This window comes from Cololabis saira, chromosome 19, assembly GCF_033807715.1.
Source record: "Cololabis saira isolate AMF1-May2022 chromosome 19, fColSai1.1, whole genome shotgun sequence".
Classification (NCBI taxonomy): domain Eukaryota; kingdom Metazoa; phylum Chordata; class Actinopteri; order Beloniformes; family Belonidae; genus Cololabis; species Cololabis saira.
Window position 1 is genome coordinate 20340440 of NC_084605.1, and position 16595 is coordinate 20357034.

Below are 16595 nucleotides of genomic sequence, written 5' to 3' on the forward strand. Positions count from 1 at the left end.
CCCCATATGATCTTTGAAAAACAAAAGTATTCAAATCTGTTGCTTAACTTGTAGATCATCAACATTCAACATTCATAACTCCAAAGGGAGTTTCATAGTTTTTACATCCTCAGACTGCAGACTGGGCTCCGTTTCTATCTAATCACATTCTGTGTTGCATGAAGCTGGTAAAAAGTGCGTGTGTGTGCGTGTGTGTGTGCTGGATGAGAGGGCGCAGTGTGTTTTCCTGTAGATGGGGGGGCCGCTCACAAAATGAGAGAGTTGTCTGCGCTGGAGCGGCAGATGCGAGAGACGCGCAGCGAGAGCCAGACGCGCCGCGTTAATTAGCGGCGGATATATTAACGGGAATAACCGGATTATGAAGGATTTGAGCAGGAGAAATCGCATGAATCCGGTGTCATACAAGGCGAGGGATTAAAGTTGTGGCTCCACGCCTCCCTCCTGCCCCGGAGCGCAGTGATGGGGATCGACCGGCGGCGGAGAGCCTGGCTGGCTCTCACCTTGAACTTGGTCGCCCTGTTCCTGGCCGTGTCGGCGCTGACCACCAGCTACTGGTGCGAGGGGCTGAGGAAGGTGGTGAAGCCCTTCTGCTCCGGCCCCGTCACCACCAGGCAGTCCTTCTGCATCATGTTCAACAGCTCCAACATCAACGACTCGCGCCTGGTCCAGTACATCTGGGAGACCGGCGAGGACAAGTACGTGATGAGGAAGTTTCACACGGGCATCTGGTTCTCCTGCGAGCAGAACATCAACATGACCGGTAGGACCTGCTGCTTATTCCAGTCAAACTAACTCAACAATTAACCCCAGGAATTAGTTCAAACGTCAAACGCTTCTGTGTTGAGGTTTCTGGATTCTTCAAAAATCATGTATGTTCAGATGATCTTTAAAGGGGGTATATATCAATCAATCAATCAAATTTTATTTATATAGCACCTTTCATTCAGGTACATGAAATACAAGGTGCTTTGACATTTTGATTGAAAAATAAGCATAATAAACAAATAAATAAAAACTGGGAGACCAAAAAATAAAAACTGGGAGACCAATGCACCCTGACTTACAATATAGAATATATAAAATTTATAAAGTTCAAGGATTAAGGCTAAAAAATAATCAGTCCACAACAATAAAAAATAATAAAAAACATTATAAGAGATAGATAAATAAATAAAACAGATACCTTTAAAAAATGTTAAACAGAATAAAACTATAAAATGTGATGCTACATAAAAGCCAGACCAAATAGATGAGTTTTTAGTCTACGTTTAAAAATGCCCACATTTCCAGCTCCTCTCATATATTATGAGGGTTTTTTTTCCACCTTTGGTGCTTCTGATAATTAATTTTGGGTTTTTCCAAGTAAAACAGTGGCATGTTCAGATGATCTTTAAATTGGATACATTATGGGGGATCCCCCCCCCTTTGGTGCTTCTGATCATTCATTTTGGGTGTTCCAAGTAACAAAACGGTGGCATGACACAACTCTTACTTTCATATGGACTCAGTAGCTCTGCAAATCTGCCATTTAGTGAGTGGCTGTGACGCCATAGACCAGGATCTTCTCCTATTAACAATCAACTAAACTGAACAATTAACCCCAGGAATTAGTTCAAATGTGAGATTAAAAATAACCTTCTGCTTTGAGGTTTCTAGATTCTTTAAAATTCAGTTACATGTTCAGATGATCTTTAAAGGGGATGGATATATTACAGGGATTTTTTTTTTCCTCATTTGGTGCTTCTGATAATTCATTTTAGGTGTTCCAAGTAACACAATTATGTCACATCACAACTCTGTTATTTTCATATGGCCTCAGTATCTCTGAAAAAATGCCATTTAGTGAGTGGCTGTGACGTCATAGACCACATTGGGTATAATTATCCAGCCTCCACGTCTTTAACTCCTTCCAACGTCCCTTCACTTTGCATTCACACCTCAGAATTGGCTTGACTGAAGCTGTAACATCTTTCTTTAAAAAGGCTCAATTTTCAGAAGAAAATGGGAGAAGCCACGACACGTTAAGTGTCTGACACTGCCCCCTAAAACCATTTGTTATGAAGGGAGCTGTAAACAGTAAACACATGGTGGGAGCATTTTTATGTATTTTGATATTTCTTGAAGATCCAAAGAAACTGTAGAAACTTCCATTAAAATATAATAATAATATTGATAACCTTATGTCATAAAAGCAAGGTTACAGGTGGATGGTTAAGGTGATGTTTAATTTTCTGTTTGGTATGATACAGGACAGGTCCAGAAATATCTGCATGGTTCCCCAGCTGTGGATGTATATGAATCTACAGATTATGTGTCTGTATTCAGAGCACCATGAACCATGAAAACATGTTTTGTGTCTCAACAGTAAAATTCCTGTCTGCTATTTGGGGGGTGGGGGGTGGTGGCAGACCTTGTTACTGTGCTAACACAGGATGGAAATCCCTTCCCAGATTGGATCAGAATGTGATTTTATTTTACATCCCAGCTTTATCCTTGTCTCACGGAGTCTACCTGGGCTCTCAATCCCAGTCTGATACCATGACGGAATACAGATGAAGCCCCTGTGTCACTTATCAGCATGTTGCAGTGGGGGCTGCTATCATCAAGTGTCAATTAAATGTCTCATTTGCATGTTTTGTTTTGTGTTTGTCTGTTTTTTTTGCAGGTGAAAAATGCAGGAATTTTATTTATGTTGCACCACTGAATGAAAGAGGTAAGAATTTCATTTATATACACTGTCATTTTGACGTTGGAGCATTCTGACTTCAATATAAGTGTTGTAATGGTGTTAAAAATGGGAGGGGATGGGGTAAATCCACCAAGCAAAGCAACACTTTGGGGCTTTTTGGGGGGGTTTGTTTATTTTGAGGCATGAACTCTGGTCTCCTGCAACACTGAAGCTATAAGAAAGCCGCTGAGCCTGAAATTAATGTTGAAAAAAATGAGATTTAACGCAAAATAATGGCCAATGTGCTTATAAGAATGCAATAAAGCTGTGCTTATTGGGTCAGTTAAAGGTATCCAGCAGTCTGAGCTGGCAGTTGTTTCCATGGTCAGACTGTTTAGGGCTTTTATTTTTTTATGTGAGTGGCTCCAGTTTTTTATTTTATTTCATTTTTTGTGGAAAATGCAGATCATCAAATGGCTACTAGGGGCTGGCTCTAAATGTGAGGCTCCAGTGACCCCCATGTTAAAATGTGGAAACTTACAGGAAACGAACTGTTACATCCTGATTGATTGATTGATTGATTGATTGATTGATTGATTGATTGATTGATTGGTTGGTTAATTGATTGATTGATTGATTGATTGATTGATTGATTGATTGATTGATTGATTGATTGATTGATTGATTGATTGATTGATTGATTGATTGATTGATTGCAGGAATGTACCACAGACTGTTTTAAACAATGGACGAAGCATTAGGTCACATGACTTTTGGTTTCTGAAAAGTGGTTCTGAGGTGCAGCCATGTTGCTCAAGAAGCTGAAACACACCCACCCATGTCAATCAAAGTTAGCTTTGCTCCCAGCTGCTTCAGCTGAACGCTGCAGAGCTGCCGTCCAGCAGGATAAGCCGTTCAACAGGTCGACTGGACTGTAAAATCAAAAATGACCTGCATGTTTAGCCGAAACTGGGATAATACAAACGAGTGGTTGCTTCGCTGACCGGGGTTGCATGACGTTTATGGATGAGGAAGTGATAGCGCCTAGCCATTGGCTGAGCCAACTGTCAATTAATCATATTAGAAATATTGATAAAAAAATTTATATAAAATCTCCTCTAAATTTGGACATTTTAACATGGAAGTCAATGGAGACCGGGGTCTCTGGTGGCCAGTCAGGGAACTACAACCAATCTTAGTTCCAAATGAGCTTTGACCCAGAAGTTAGGTGGTTGGCGCTTTTTAACAACACATGTATTCGTTTGGCACATTGGTCAAAAACAATATACAATACGTACATGACGTGCAGTATCGCGTTGACCTCTAGAGGCGCTAGAGCAGGTAAGTGAGCCGTCAGCAGCTCTGCAGTCGGCTGCACTGGTGTGGCGTTGATCAGGCAGAGGAATCCTACGCAACGTGTCGATGGTCAAACCTCGTGGAGCACATTCACAGATACCGTCAGTGTTTCACGTTGCAAATTTCCTGCATCAGTAAAGCCAGAGAAGCAAACTCTGCGCTCAACATCTTGCACCGCTGTTTTTTCTGTGCTGCAACCCCAACAAAACAGTTCAATCCGGACACCAGCTGTAAGAAATGCCACTGGAAATTGGCTAGTGGTTAGTTGAGTACCGTAGCGTCGGCAGTCCTCGTTTTACCTAAAGCTAAAACTACTAACTTGTGCTTAAAGGTATTGTGACATGAAAAACAAATTTTTCTTGATTTTTTGTGTTTTGTTGGGTGTCTTGACATCAATTACACCCAAAAAAACCGAACTTTTAACATTCAGTGTATTGTGTGCTTTCTGGGATTTTCCGCACAATTATGCAAAAACGGCGCATCTGGTTTGGTGGCGGACCGTTACGTAACGGTCCGCTAAATCACCGCCCCCTCCACCCAGCTCCCTGCCTCCTCTCCTCTCCAGCGCACCATAAAGGCTGATTTATGGTTCCGCGTTACACCGACGCAGAGCCTACGGCGTAGGGTTACGCGGCGACGCGCACCGTACGCTGAACCCTACGGCATAGGCTCTGCGTCGATTTAACGCGGAACCATAAATCAGGCTTAACACGGAGCTGTTTAGAGCCTCTTTTGTTCTAATCACCGGAGGAAAACTGCTAAGAAGACCCGCGGCGGGGCTTTCAAGATGGCGGCAAGCTAGTCGGACGCATTTCTCTCGCCTCCGCTGGTGTGTTAGAATTATCTAAATAAATGAAACAGAATATTATGGAAAAGTGAGCTATTTTATCCCCATAACCAAAATCCTTGATGGGAGACAGAAAATCGAACAGACTCCGAGGCAAACATCAAGCTAAGTTGGAGTTCAGTTCTATTGGAGGCCGAGGTAGTGGAAAGGCTAGCGTTGGTAGCATTAGCATGGACCCGGAGGAAAAGTCCGGCATGGAAGACGGAGGGGAAGGCGCTGGAAATGCGCTGATTCTAGAAGCTATCAGGGATCTGAAATCTGACTTTTCTAAGAGACTGGACTCAGTCATGCTGGCAATAGAAGGAGTGAAGAAGGACGTTGGGGAATGTAAAGAACGTGTCAAAAGTGCGGAGACCCGAATCTCCAGCGCGGAGGATACTGTGGCTGGGCTACAAGCCAAGGTGCAAAGATTGGAGAAACAGCACGCGGAGATGGCCCAGAAAGTTATTTCCATGGAAACGAGGTCCAGAAGACTGAATTTAAGACTAGTTTCTCTGCCTGAACATGCTGAGGGGAGCAATGCTTGTGCTTTCCTGGAGAGGTGGCTCCCCGAAACGCTCAGAATAACGTCTGGGATAACCGTGGAAGCGGCTCATAGGATCGGTCAGCGGAGGGACGGCAATGCTCCACCAAGAACCATGATCATGAAGTTCCTGGATCGCCGGGACCTGGAGAAGGTGACGCAAGCCATTAAAGCTATAACCACAGCCAAGGATCAAACCCGGGGTTCCCCTGGGAATATATTGTTCGAGGGAAAGCCCGTCAGGTTCTTCCCGGACCTGCCGGCTGAAGTGATCAACAGGCGGAAGGAATTCAACTCGGTGCGGGACCAGCTGCGCGGGATCCCTGGGATCCGACAGGGCATGCTGTTTCCAGCTAAACTGTTGGTGACCTATAAGAACGCGACTCGAGGCTTTGAGAAACCTGGGGACGTCAAAGACTTTATTCGCCAAATCCAGGAGAAGGAGAAGTCTACACCCGCAATGGATGCGCACTGAAATTGGGAGCCGGGCTGAGTTGCCGGCCGGGGGAAACTAACGTGGGCTGGTCCGTGGTTTTGATACACCTGGGTGAGACTTATTTTATTTTTGGGTGGCGCGCTGTGCCTTAACTGTCGGCGCATTGCGCTCACCTACATGTGCGGTGTCTGTTACTCGTGACTGAGTGGGTGTTCTTTTTTTCTTTGTGTTGTTGTAGCGTGTCTTAAACACGGAAATATGTTTCCCACAATGCAACGTTTGCCGGTTTGTTTTTTTTCCGGGTGAATACCTGAGGTCAAGGGGTTGTTTTGAAAAGTTTTACACCAAGCTGGCGCCGATGCTGGCGCACTACGGTATTACACCCTTAATTATAAAATCATCAGGTTGATGTGTTCCCAATGAGTAGTCTTTACACGGGGTTTTCTTGGTTGAAGGAATAAAGTATTTATTTTAGTGTATATATAAGAGTAGATTTATTTTCGAATTCGATTTATACATTAATAACTATATTAATAATTATAAAAAAAGTCGTTTTATTTTATTATTATTTTATATTTTTATTTAATTTATTTTTAATTTTAATATTTTTAATTTTTAATTTATTTATTTTTATTTTTTTATTTATTTTTCAATTTTTTTCAATTTTTTTTTTTTTATTATTTATTTATTTATTTAAAAAAAATTTTTTTTTTTTTTTTAATTTTTTTTTTTTTTTTTTTAATTTAATTTTTTTATTTTTTTTTTATTTTTATTTTTATTTATTTATTTATTTTTTTAAATTAGTTTATGATCAAACGAATGGGGAAAAGGGGGAAAAGTTACTGCAGGTGTATGTATGTGCACGTATGTATGTGTATATGCGTGTGCATGCGAAGATGCGTGTATATGTAATTTGTTAGGGTTCACTTTACAGTTAAGTTTGTATACCTTGTTTAATGTTCTGTTTTCATTATTATAATACAAGGAGGGAGAGTTTAGTATAGGTCGGTTGGTATTGTGTGATCATTCCTCACTGGGTGTGGAGTGATCCCCTGCCTTTTGGAAGCGAGAAGTGGGGAGGGGGGAAGGAGTCCTTTACGTGGGCTTACAGGGTTTCTTCGTGGGGTTCGAGACTGTTTGATACAGTCCTCTTTTCAATGTTTCGTGTGTCTTCTGTGTTTATGGGTTCTTTGTTTGTAGGCGCTGCTCTTAACTCGGGTTCGGGTCATTTATTTGAAATATGGGAGAATGACTAGGGAACTAGAGGTGAAATTCACGTCATGGAATTGTAGGGGTCTACAGAAGCTTAAAAAAGTTAAACAGGTGATGAAGAGATTGAAAGATATACAATCTAAAATTGTGTTTTTACAGGAAACTCATTTGGCACCAAATGAGGACATTAAGATTAGGAAGAGATGGAGTGGGGAGGTATTTTCGTCTCCCTTCACGTCCCAGGCGAGGGGGGTACTAACACTCATTCATAAATCTATTCCATTTAATGTTTCTAAAGTGGTAACAGACAAAATGGGGCGATACCTGGTGATCCAAGGCAACCTTCTAACTGAACGTCTTATACTAGTAAATATATATGCACCAAATAAGGACGATCCTAAATTTTTTACAGATTTATTTTTGTTATTGTCTCCTCTTAGAGGTCATTTATTGATAGCGGGGGATTGGAATGTAACTCTCAATCCCCTTAAAGATCGATCTACCCAAATAGATAAGACGCACTCTAAGAGCAGGGGGGTTATTCAACAATTTGCTGAGGAGCTAAATCTTAGGGACATATGGAGGGACAGGAATCCTGAAGCATCCATGTACTCATGCTACTCTAGTACTTATAAAACATATAGTCGAATAGATTTATTTCTGGTTTCTGCTAGCATAGTATGTAAAGTCAAAGACTGTGTCTATGATAGCATCCTAATTTCAGACCATGCACCTAACAGCTTGGTTTATGTAGACCCAGGTCGGGCGCGGGACCCTCCTAAGTGGAAATTTGAGCAAAGCTGGCTTCAGAACCCTGAAATGATCAAATTTATGGGGGAACAAATAGATATATATTTCGCCACAAATACTGATGAAACGTCTGCAAGTATACGATGGGAAGCTTTTAAGGCCTTCTTGAGGGGTCAGATTATAAACTTTACAAGTTCCAAAACAAAACAAAATAAACAAAAGATTTTACTATTGGAAACCAAAATTAAAACACTGGAAGCTTCTTATTTTAAGAAGCCATGTCCGACTTTACATCAGCGAATAATATTGCTACGAGCTCAGTATAACAAAATCTCTGCTGAGAAGGCAGCTGCAAATTTGTTAAAACTCAAACAAACTATTTTTGATCAGGGGGAAAAATGTGGGAGGGTCTTAGCCTGGCGAATCAAACAGCTCCAAACTGAAAGAGCAATTACTAAATTAAAAAATGATATCGGGGATCCAATTATAGACCCGGTTGAAATAAATGAGGCATTTAAAGATTATTATAGCAAATTATACAGGTCTGAGGTGGAACAGAATAACCTGGATCAAAGCTCTTTTTTGGACAGCATTAATATCCCTAAAATTCAAGAAGAAGATAATGCAAGGCTGGGTGCAGATATCGGTACGGGTGAAATTTTGGAGGCAATATCTAGTATGAATGCAGGTAGATCGGCGGGCCCTGATGGTCTGCCAATAGATATTTACAAAAAGTTTGCAGATAAACTGACAAAACCCTTATTGAACATGTACAACGAATCCTTTGAGGAAGGGGTGTTGCCCTTCACTTTGAGAGGCGCCCTCATAACGCTGTTGCCCAAACCTGGCAAATCAAACGATAGATGTGAGAACATGCGACCAATTAGTCTTCTAAATTCTGATTTAAAAATACTATGCAAAATTTTAGCAAAGAGATTGGAACCCCTGCTGCCTACCGTTATTTTGGATGATCAAAATGGGTTTATCGTAGGCCGGCAGGGCTTCCATAATGTAAGAAGGGTCTTGAACATATTACATTTCCAGAAGGGGGCGCCAGACACAGCTTTTTTGTCTCTTGATGGCGAAAAAGCGTTTGATAGGGTGGAGTGGGTGTTTTTATTTGAGCTCCTAGGTAGATATGGGTTGGGGGAAAAATTCTGCAAATGGGTGAAACTCCTGTACAGGGATCCATACGCAGAAATAATCACAAACAATATGATATCTAAACCGATAGAGATCAGCAGGGGCTGTAGACAGGGATGCCCGCTGTCCCCTCTCCTATTTGTCTTAGCATTTGAGCCCTTTGCCATCGCTGTGAGAGAACACAGGTTAATAACAGGTATAACAATAGGAACTTTCGAACAACGTATAGCACTATACGCCGATGACGTAATCCTTTTTCTTAAAAATTTGGACACAACCATTCCGGCCCTGATGGATCTGATTCAAAAATTCGGCTACATATCTGGATATAAAATGAACTATTCTAAATCGTCAATTATGCTGTTGAATTCAGAGGAAAGGTCTGAGCCTCCTGAACATGTGTCCTATTTTAAATCTGTAGACTCCTTTAAATATTTGGGAATACAAATTGTTCCGAACGTGGAGGATGTGGTGAAATCCAATTATGACCCAATAATATCAACAATTGTGAATTCAATTGATAGATGGTCAGGTCTCTCAATCTCCCTGATGGGCAGGATTAATATAATCAAAATGAACATTCTTCCAAAATTATTATATTTATTCCAGAACATACCCCTATTTCCTCCTTTGGACTTCTTTTCTAGGATCAAGAAATTATTCACTAATTTTATTTGGAATAACAGACGCTCTAGACTCCGTTTGTCTCTGCTATACCTTCCTTATTATAGGGGCGGGTTACAGTGCCCGAACTTGTTGTGGTATTTCTGGGCGGTTCAATTGAGAACCTTGATGTTCTATTTTACAAACTGGTCAATGGGGGGGGCGCCGGCATGGATTGATCTTGAATCCAGCTCTCTGAAGCTTCCATTCCCTACCTATTTGTATTCAGATAACCCTAAGAATCTCAAAAAAGTTACGCATAACCCTATAGTTAAAACCATGGTTAGAGTGTGGCAGGAGGTGAATAAATATATGGGGGCGCCTTTGCACCTTTCGGGTTTCAGCCCAATCTGGGGAAATAGCCAATTTGCACCGGGTAGGAATGATGGGGGCTTTAAATCTTGGTTTAACAAGGGGGTGAGATGCTTAGGAGATTTATTTGATTGTGTCAGTGGAAATATGCTCTCGTTTGAAGAGCTGGTTAATAAGTATGATATCCCTCGCACTCATTTTTTCAAATTTCTGCAATTGAGGAACTTTATTAGGGTTAATCGGGATCGGTCTGAGCTGGCCCCTCCTCTGTCCACATTAGAGAAGGCCCTGGTCAAGAACCCATCTGGTAAGGGGCTTATTTCTTTTTTTTATGATTTAATAATGTCCTTTTCACCAGAGTCTTCTGAATATAAAATGAATGCCTGGAAACTAGACTTGGGAGATGACCTGACAGAGGAACTTTGGACTAAAGCGTGCTTGAAAGCCCAGTCACAAACTGGGAATACCCGTTTCAAATTACTCCAGTATAACTGGCTTATGAGAACATATATTACTCCAGAAAAAATTAATAAGTTTAACGGAGCTATACCTGATTTGTGCTATAGATGTTCTATAGAGAAGGGCACTTTGTTCCACTGTCTCTGGTCATGCCCCAGATTAATGGAATTTTGGAGGGAGGTGGGACAGGAAATTCAGAAAATACTGAATATCTCCATTGTACCAGAACCCAAACTCTTCCTGCTGGGACTCTATCCAGATGGTCACGCGTACAGGCGAAGTAAGCGGAGGTTTATTGACATTAGTTTACTACTAGCCAAGAGGGTTATTGCTATGTCTTGGAAGAGTCCACACAAACCAAGCATCAAGAAGTGGTTCCAGGAGATGTCACTGTGCTTACCGGTGGAAAGGATAACATATATCATCAAGGACAAACAGGAAATCTTCGAGGAAGTCTGGGGTTGTTTTGTTGACTATATGAAAAATGAGAACCTAGATCATCTAATGGAAGAGCCTGGAGGAGAGTAGTGCCTTTGTCTGTGTTTTGTTGGTGTTTTTATTTTTTATTTTTTTCCTTATCTTAATGTCACTGGTCTCATGTAGTGTTGCTTTTCTGTTTGTTGTGTTATGTTTGAAAAAGAAAAACAATAAAAGATATTGTTTAAAAAAAAGAAGACCCGCGGCCACTGACTGGACTTAAGATAAGGGGACACTGCTGCTTCGCATGCCTTTATTTTTGTGATTGTTTGCGGTGTACTGCTTTGCCGTGCTGCTTTTCCGTGCATGCTTCGCCTGTCGCTCCCGGCTTAACTCTCCAACGCCGCTGTTAGCGTATTGCTTGTGGGGAGCTACGGTGCTGCCTTCCAGTCCTCTGGTCACGGACTTCATCCCCGGGCTGTAGTCGCCCTGTCTGGGCTGTGTGTGTGGGTGTTTGTGGGTGTTTGTGGTTCAGTGTGCGCGCGTGTGTGTGGAGACGGCAGAAGTGTGTAGCAGTTGGGTTGGAGGAGGTTTGGAGGAGGAGCGGGGCAATGATTGACAGGAAAGGGGGAAAAGGAAGCGTTTTTCACTGCGCAAAAAAACACTGTAATAAAAAGCCAGGCATGGAGTACTGGATTGAAGTTTTTCTTGTTATAACTTTTTAGACACATTTGAGGGATATTGGCCAAGACTTTTAATAGTGTTAAAAGCATGTTAAAAATGATGTCACAATACCTTTAAGGGGGACAAAGGTGAGTGTTTTTCTCATCTAACAGTGGGTTTGTATCCCATCACACAGTTTGATCAAATGGATTTTTGGCGTCTTGTCTTCATGCATTCTTGCAAGAATCAGACTTGTTCATTCTGCCAGTTTTCCCTTTCTTGGATTAACTCTAGCTGAGTGGAGTCATCTCCTGCCAATATAGCGTCGACCGCAGCTCCAAGACACGAGCTTAAACCCACGGGTGATGTCACAGAGGGTTTGCCTAAACTTTCATTTCTGCTGTACTGATCCTTAAACCGCAGCAACAGTTCAGTCTTTCTTTCCCTTTCTCAGTGTATGACACACCTTTTCCTAAATAGATAACTGAATTAAGACTGTAGTTGAAATTAAAGATCTCTGCATGAAGTAATTACAGCTACTGCTGGGAAATAAGTGCAGAGGTGTTCGGTAAAATCAATCACTTTTATTAAGTTTTCTCCCACCTCATCAGTTCCTTCATTGCTCCTTCCTTGCCTCGTTCACATCCTCAGTGCTTCCCCTTCGCTGCTTTGGCTTTCTTTATTTTTCTGTATTAACATTTTTCCTCCTGTGACCCGTTCTTGGTGGAGCAGCTGTAGTTTTTGCCTGACTAAGGGATTTTCTATATTCATAAATGTGAGTTTAAACTTTGCAACTCAAATAAAAACGCTGCAAATTTCTCCAAGGATTCGATTCTTTATAATAGACTGAAGTAAAGTGGAAAACTGTCAGGACAGAATAATAGGTGGTAAACAAAAGTTGCTTCCTTGTTCAAAGCCACTGCGTCTTTTTCTTTCCACGTTAAAATTATACTTTAAACAATTACTTTGCTAATTCTTTTTTTCAGATAAATAATTTAGGTTTTTTTAATTAACTGACATGTTTCAGCGATTCCTTTCGCCTTCATCAGAGTCACAAGATGTGCGTGTGTGTGTGTGTGTGTGTGTGTGTGTGTGTGTGTGTGTGTGTGTGTGTGTGTGTGTGTGTGTGTGTGTGTGTGTGTGTGTGTGTGTGTGTGTGTGTGTGTGTGTGTGTGTGTGTGTGTGTGTGTGTGACCCGTCATTTATCAGCTGATGTTGAAAGGGAGGCTCGAGTCACCTGTCAGATTGACAGGTGAGTCAGGCCCTCTGCTGTCCGATGATTCTGGCCTTCTCCCAGTCCATGATGTGCTTTTCCCTTTTGCAGTGATCGGTGATGCCTGACTTGTAGTGTTCCTGTTATGCCTTTTCTTTTCTTGCTCTTGTTTATCTTGTTGTTGTCTCCTTCTCGCATTCCTTTTTGTGTTCTTTCTTTCTTGTAATGAAGCTCCTCCCTGTCTCCCCGATGTTTGTTTTATTGCATGAGTGGCATGGTATTTCGTAAGGTGTTACATGTACATTTGTTTTTTTGGGTGTATTTTGTCTGGAGGATAAACCAGTATCTGACGGGTGTGTTGATGTTGTGTTTTTTCATTAAACTAAACTTTAGTACAGCAAGAAATGGTCAGCAAACCTACTCCGTGGTGCAACGAGGAGGTCCATGTGTCTCTGATGCCTTGTTAGCAGCAGCTAGCTTTGCCCTGTGTTGTCGCTGTGGCTTCTTCTTTTGATGTTGACTTGTTCTGCTGGTATCATGTTTTCTGTGTCGATAAAGGTGTGCAGGCTTTGCTGTGGCAAGCAAGTACCACTTGATACCGGGTGGTTTTAAGTTTTAAAGCAAATTTAGTCAACTAGCTGTTCATTGCATGTTAGCGTTGCAGCTGCAGAAATGTGCTCATACTCAGTACCTAGGCGTTTGTTTTTTTGCTTTTCTTTGTTGTTTTAAGATGCTGTCTTGAGTCATGTGCAGTGTTTATGTGTAGTTTGGCTGCAGTATGGCATGACGCTTCTCCGACGTGTGTTTATTTGTGGAGATGCACTACAGCATGCTAACTTCTGTTAGACTGTTTCTGTGTGGACCTTGCTTTATTTTTAGGTTAAACTTGGCTTCAGCTGGTAAATAAATGCAAATGTACCACAATCTGTGGGTAGGGATCCATTCTTGACTTTTAATTAGGGACAAAATTAAAATTAAAGCACAATTCTTTAGTGGTACTGCAGTAGTTGTAGGTATCAGTGTTTACGTTAAGAGGAAACTCATCTTTCCCTCGTGAACAAGACCCTGAGATGCTTAAACTCCTCCACTTGAGGCAAGACCTCTTCATCTACCCGGAGAGCGTTGCCAACCCATTTCTGATTGAGAACAACGGTCTCGGATATGGAGGTGTTGATTCTCATCCCAACCGCTTCGCGTCTGTAACAGTGATTAGTACAGTAAAGCGTTTCTATACCAAATCCAAGCCAGATTTTCCCTAAAATTAAATTAAGTTATTCATGTGCACAAAACTGGTAAAAGAGAGGTTTAAACCTATGCTGTATAACTTCATGTAGAAGACATTCTTATGAGCTGTAGTTGGAAGACTTGCATCAAAAAAAAGGTTTTCCACATGTTTTTGAATAGGATTTAACCTTTTGTGGCTGTTGTGTGGTGAGTAAATTCAGCCATCCTCCGACCACAAGATTGCCCCATTCTCCCAGCAACTCCCACCACCGGGTCCTAGGCCTGGTTGGATGGGGAGCTTCCTGAATATCTTACATAATCTTATGCCAAATCAATATGCAATCATCTTTCCCTACTAGAGAAAAAAAGGTGAAAAAAACAGCTTCTGTTCGGAGACGTATACAAAAACATTAACCTGGTGTGAAGACGAAGAAATACATGGTACGATGTTGAACTTGTTGCAATAAAGGAACAGATACAGAACGATGTCAGAAAAAATTGTTCATTTGACACCAGATATATATTTGAAAGCGAAAAGGTAAAGCAAAGTAAACGTTTTTTCACTTCTAAGGTTTTAACTTAATAAGATAACAAAGTATAATTTTACAAACAAATCGTTGTGACTGGCTGTGGGTCGGAGTGGGAGGGTTCGGGTTTGTGATTACTGACCGTTGGCTAAACTTAGAGGTCATTTCTGATTTCTCCACTGAAACAACATTTGAAAAGGGAGGTCCTGTTGCAGATCTTCAGCTCTGGGAGCAGGGAGGAGCAGCCAAAACAGTCTGCAACTCCACCAAGGAAAAAAGCTGTTAGAAGAAACTTGCAGCCGCTTTCAATTGAAGAAAGGAGCAACTTTCTTTTTGGGAGCATGACTGTGTAACTTGTTCTCTTGTCTACAATACTTATAAAAGTTGCAGGTTTATGCGTCACTGAAAAACAGATTTGTCATGCTTCAGTAATTTTTCGTTAAAAAGTGCTGTGCACAGACTTCAGCAAGAATTGAATTACAGATGGGAACCAATGGACTTGGAGGTGAGTGATGGACACAGGGAGAGAGATTGGGAGCATCAGGAGGACAGCGTGGTCGTTGCTGGATTTTAAGCTTCCACAGGATTTGTTTTCGGTTAGAAAAAGATTCCTAAAAAAAAAAAAAAAAGACATTAAAACTCCAGTGTCTGGTTGCCTTGGTTTTTCTGTGCAACCTTGAAAAAAAAAAGACAAAAAGAGAAAATTAATAATGTACAACCATCTAAATCACTGAAAAAAGAAATCCAAAGCAGCAATTTGAATACGTGTTACTAGGCAACTCGTGTTTTATTCCCCTTAAAAATATAACAGATTCTGGCTGAAACGAAGAGATCTTTTGACAGGATGGTGCTCTCCTATAACTCTATTTCTTTTATTTTACATCCGTTAAGACCATGAATCACTTCTGGTGTATTGCTTTTATGTCCAGTTCTACCTCTTACTGGTATTGTATGATTAAGATATTTAATATATGAAAGTAAAATTAAAGCTTTTACAAATGTTCTTAATTGCAGACATTTATAATGTGCTCTGATAGTGTTTCATAATCATTTCCACTAACCCACTCAGAGAGATATTTTACTAAAGTGTAAAATTCAGTTTAGCTGAAGGATGTAACTGTTAATAAATCACAGAGATATTTTGGGAAACAGGCATATTACTTTTATTACACAACTTGTGATTAATTATCCACAGTAACTTTCTGCCCTTGGGTGATACAGGCAATTACACTGCAGCTTATATTTAAAGAGGTCTTCAGTCTGCTGCTTTCTTTTTTGTGCGTCCACCATCCCACAGACCAGCGGTCAGGATGTTGTGGATCTATAAGTTCATCCTTTCTGACGACAAAAATGAATGACATAACGGATACAGGGACTGGTCCACCGATGTCCTTTGCTTCTCGCTCCTTCTTTTTCCATTCCTGCTTTCATCACTGTAAACCAGAAACGGGGTACCACCCTTATTCACGGCCACTTTCCCCGGTAGAGGACGTACAAAACCAGTCGCAACTGGAGCAGGCTCCGTACAGAACTCTTGCAGGAACATTCATGGGTCTGGCTGCAGGCTGCAGGGAAGTGGAAGTCCACCGCCATATGTGATCCTGACCCCTCGAGAGTGGAGGTCACGTTCTTCCGGGCTGGAGGGAAGTTCAACTTTCACAGGTTGACAGACGGATCCAACAAGCCACTACTAAAAAAAACAACCCAAGATGACCTATCCAATGGCGTCCTCTGCACCCCTACTAGTAGAAACAGACCATTTCTTGGTTAGAGGAAAATAATCTTTATGGTATTCACCCTTGCTTAACTTCCACCTTTATTTACCCCCCCCCCCCCCCCCCAATCACAACAACGTCAATGTGTCTGATTTTTCCTCCTCTTTGCTGTTGCTTGTGTCATCACCAACTGTCTCCACAGGAGTGCTGTGGCTGTGCATCGTGGCAGAGTGCCTGTACATCCTCCTGCTGGCCACCGGGGGCATCCTCATGTCTCTAGAAGTGTGTCACTTTGGAAACGTCATCGACGGCCTGAAGCTCAACGCTTTCGCTGCCATATTCACCGTGCTTTCAGGTGAGAGCCATTGTGGTATTTACCATCTGTGCAATTAATTGAAATGTACATGAAATGTTGAGATTCAGTGGATCCACTACTTCATGGTAAGGAAGAGAGGTTGGCCCTGTGA

The 16595-nt window shown here is 41.5% G+C and overlaps 1 protein-coding gene across 2 annotated transcripts in view; it reads left to right on the forward strand.

Moving 5' to 3' along the window:
* Nucleotides 1-281: 281 nt before the first annotated feature.
* The window catches only part of gsg1l2b (gsg1-like 2b), a 32039-nt gene continuing 15725 nt past the window's right edge, over nt 282-16595 (forward strand). Inside the window, exons 1-3 of one of the 2 annotated variants that reach the window (XM_061707844.1) lie at nt 282-760; nt 2666-2713; nt 16331-16483. In XM_061707844.1, the coding sequence (XP_061563828.1) occupies nt 460-760; nt 2666-2713; nt 16331-16483 (502 nt within the window). In that variant the 5' untranslated portion in view covers nt 282-459. The remainder of the gene's footprint in view (nt 761-2665; nt 2714-16330; nt 16484-16595) is intronic. The other variant, XM_061707845.1, reaches the window with a different exon arrangement.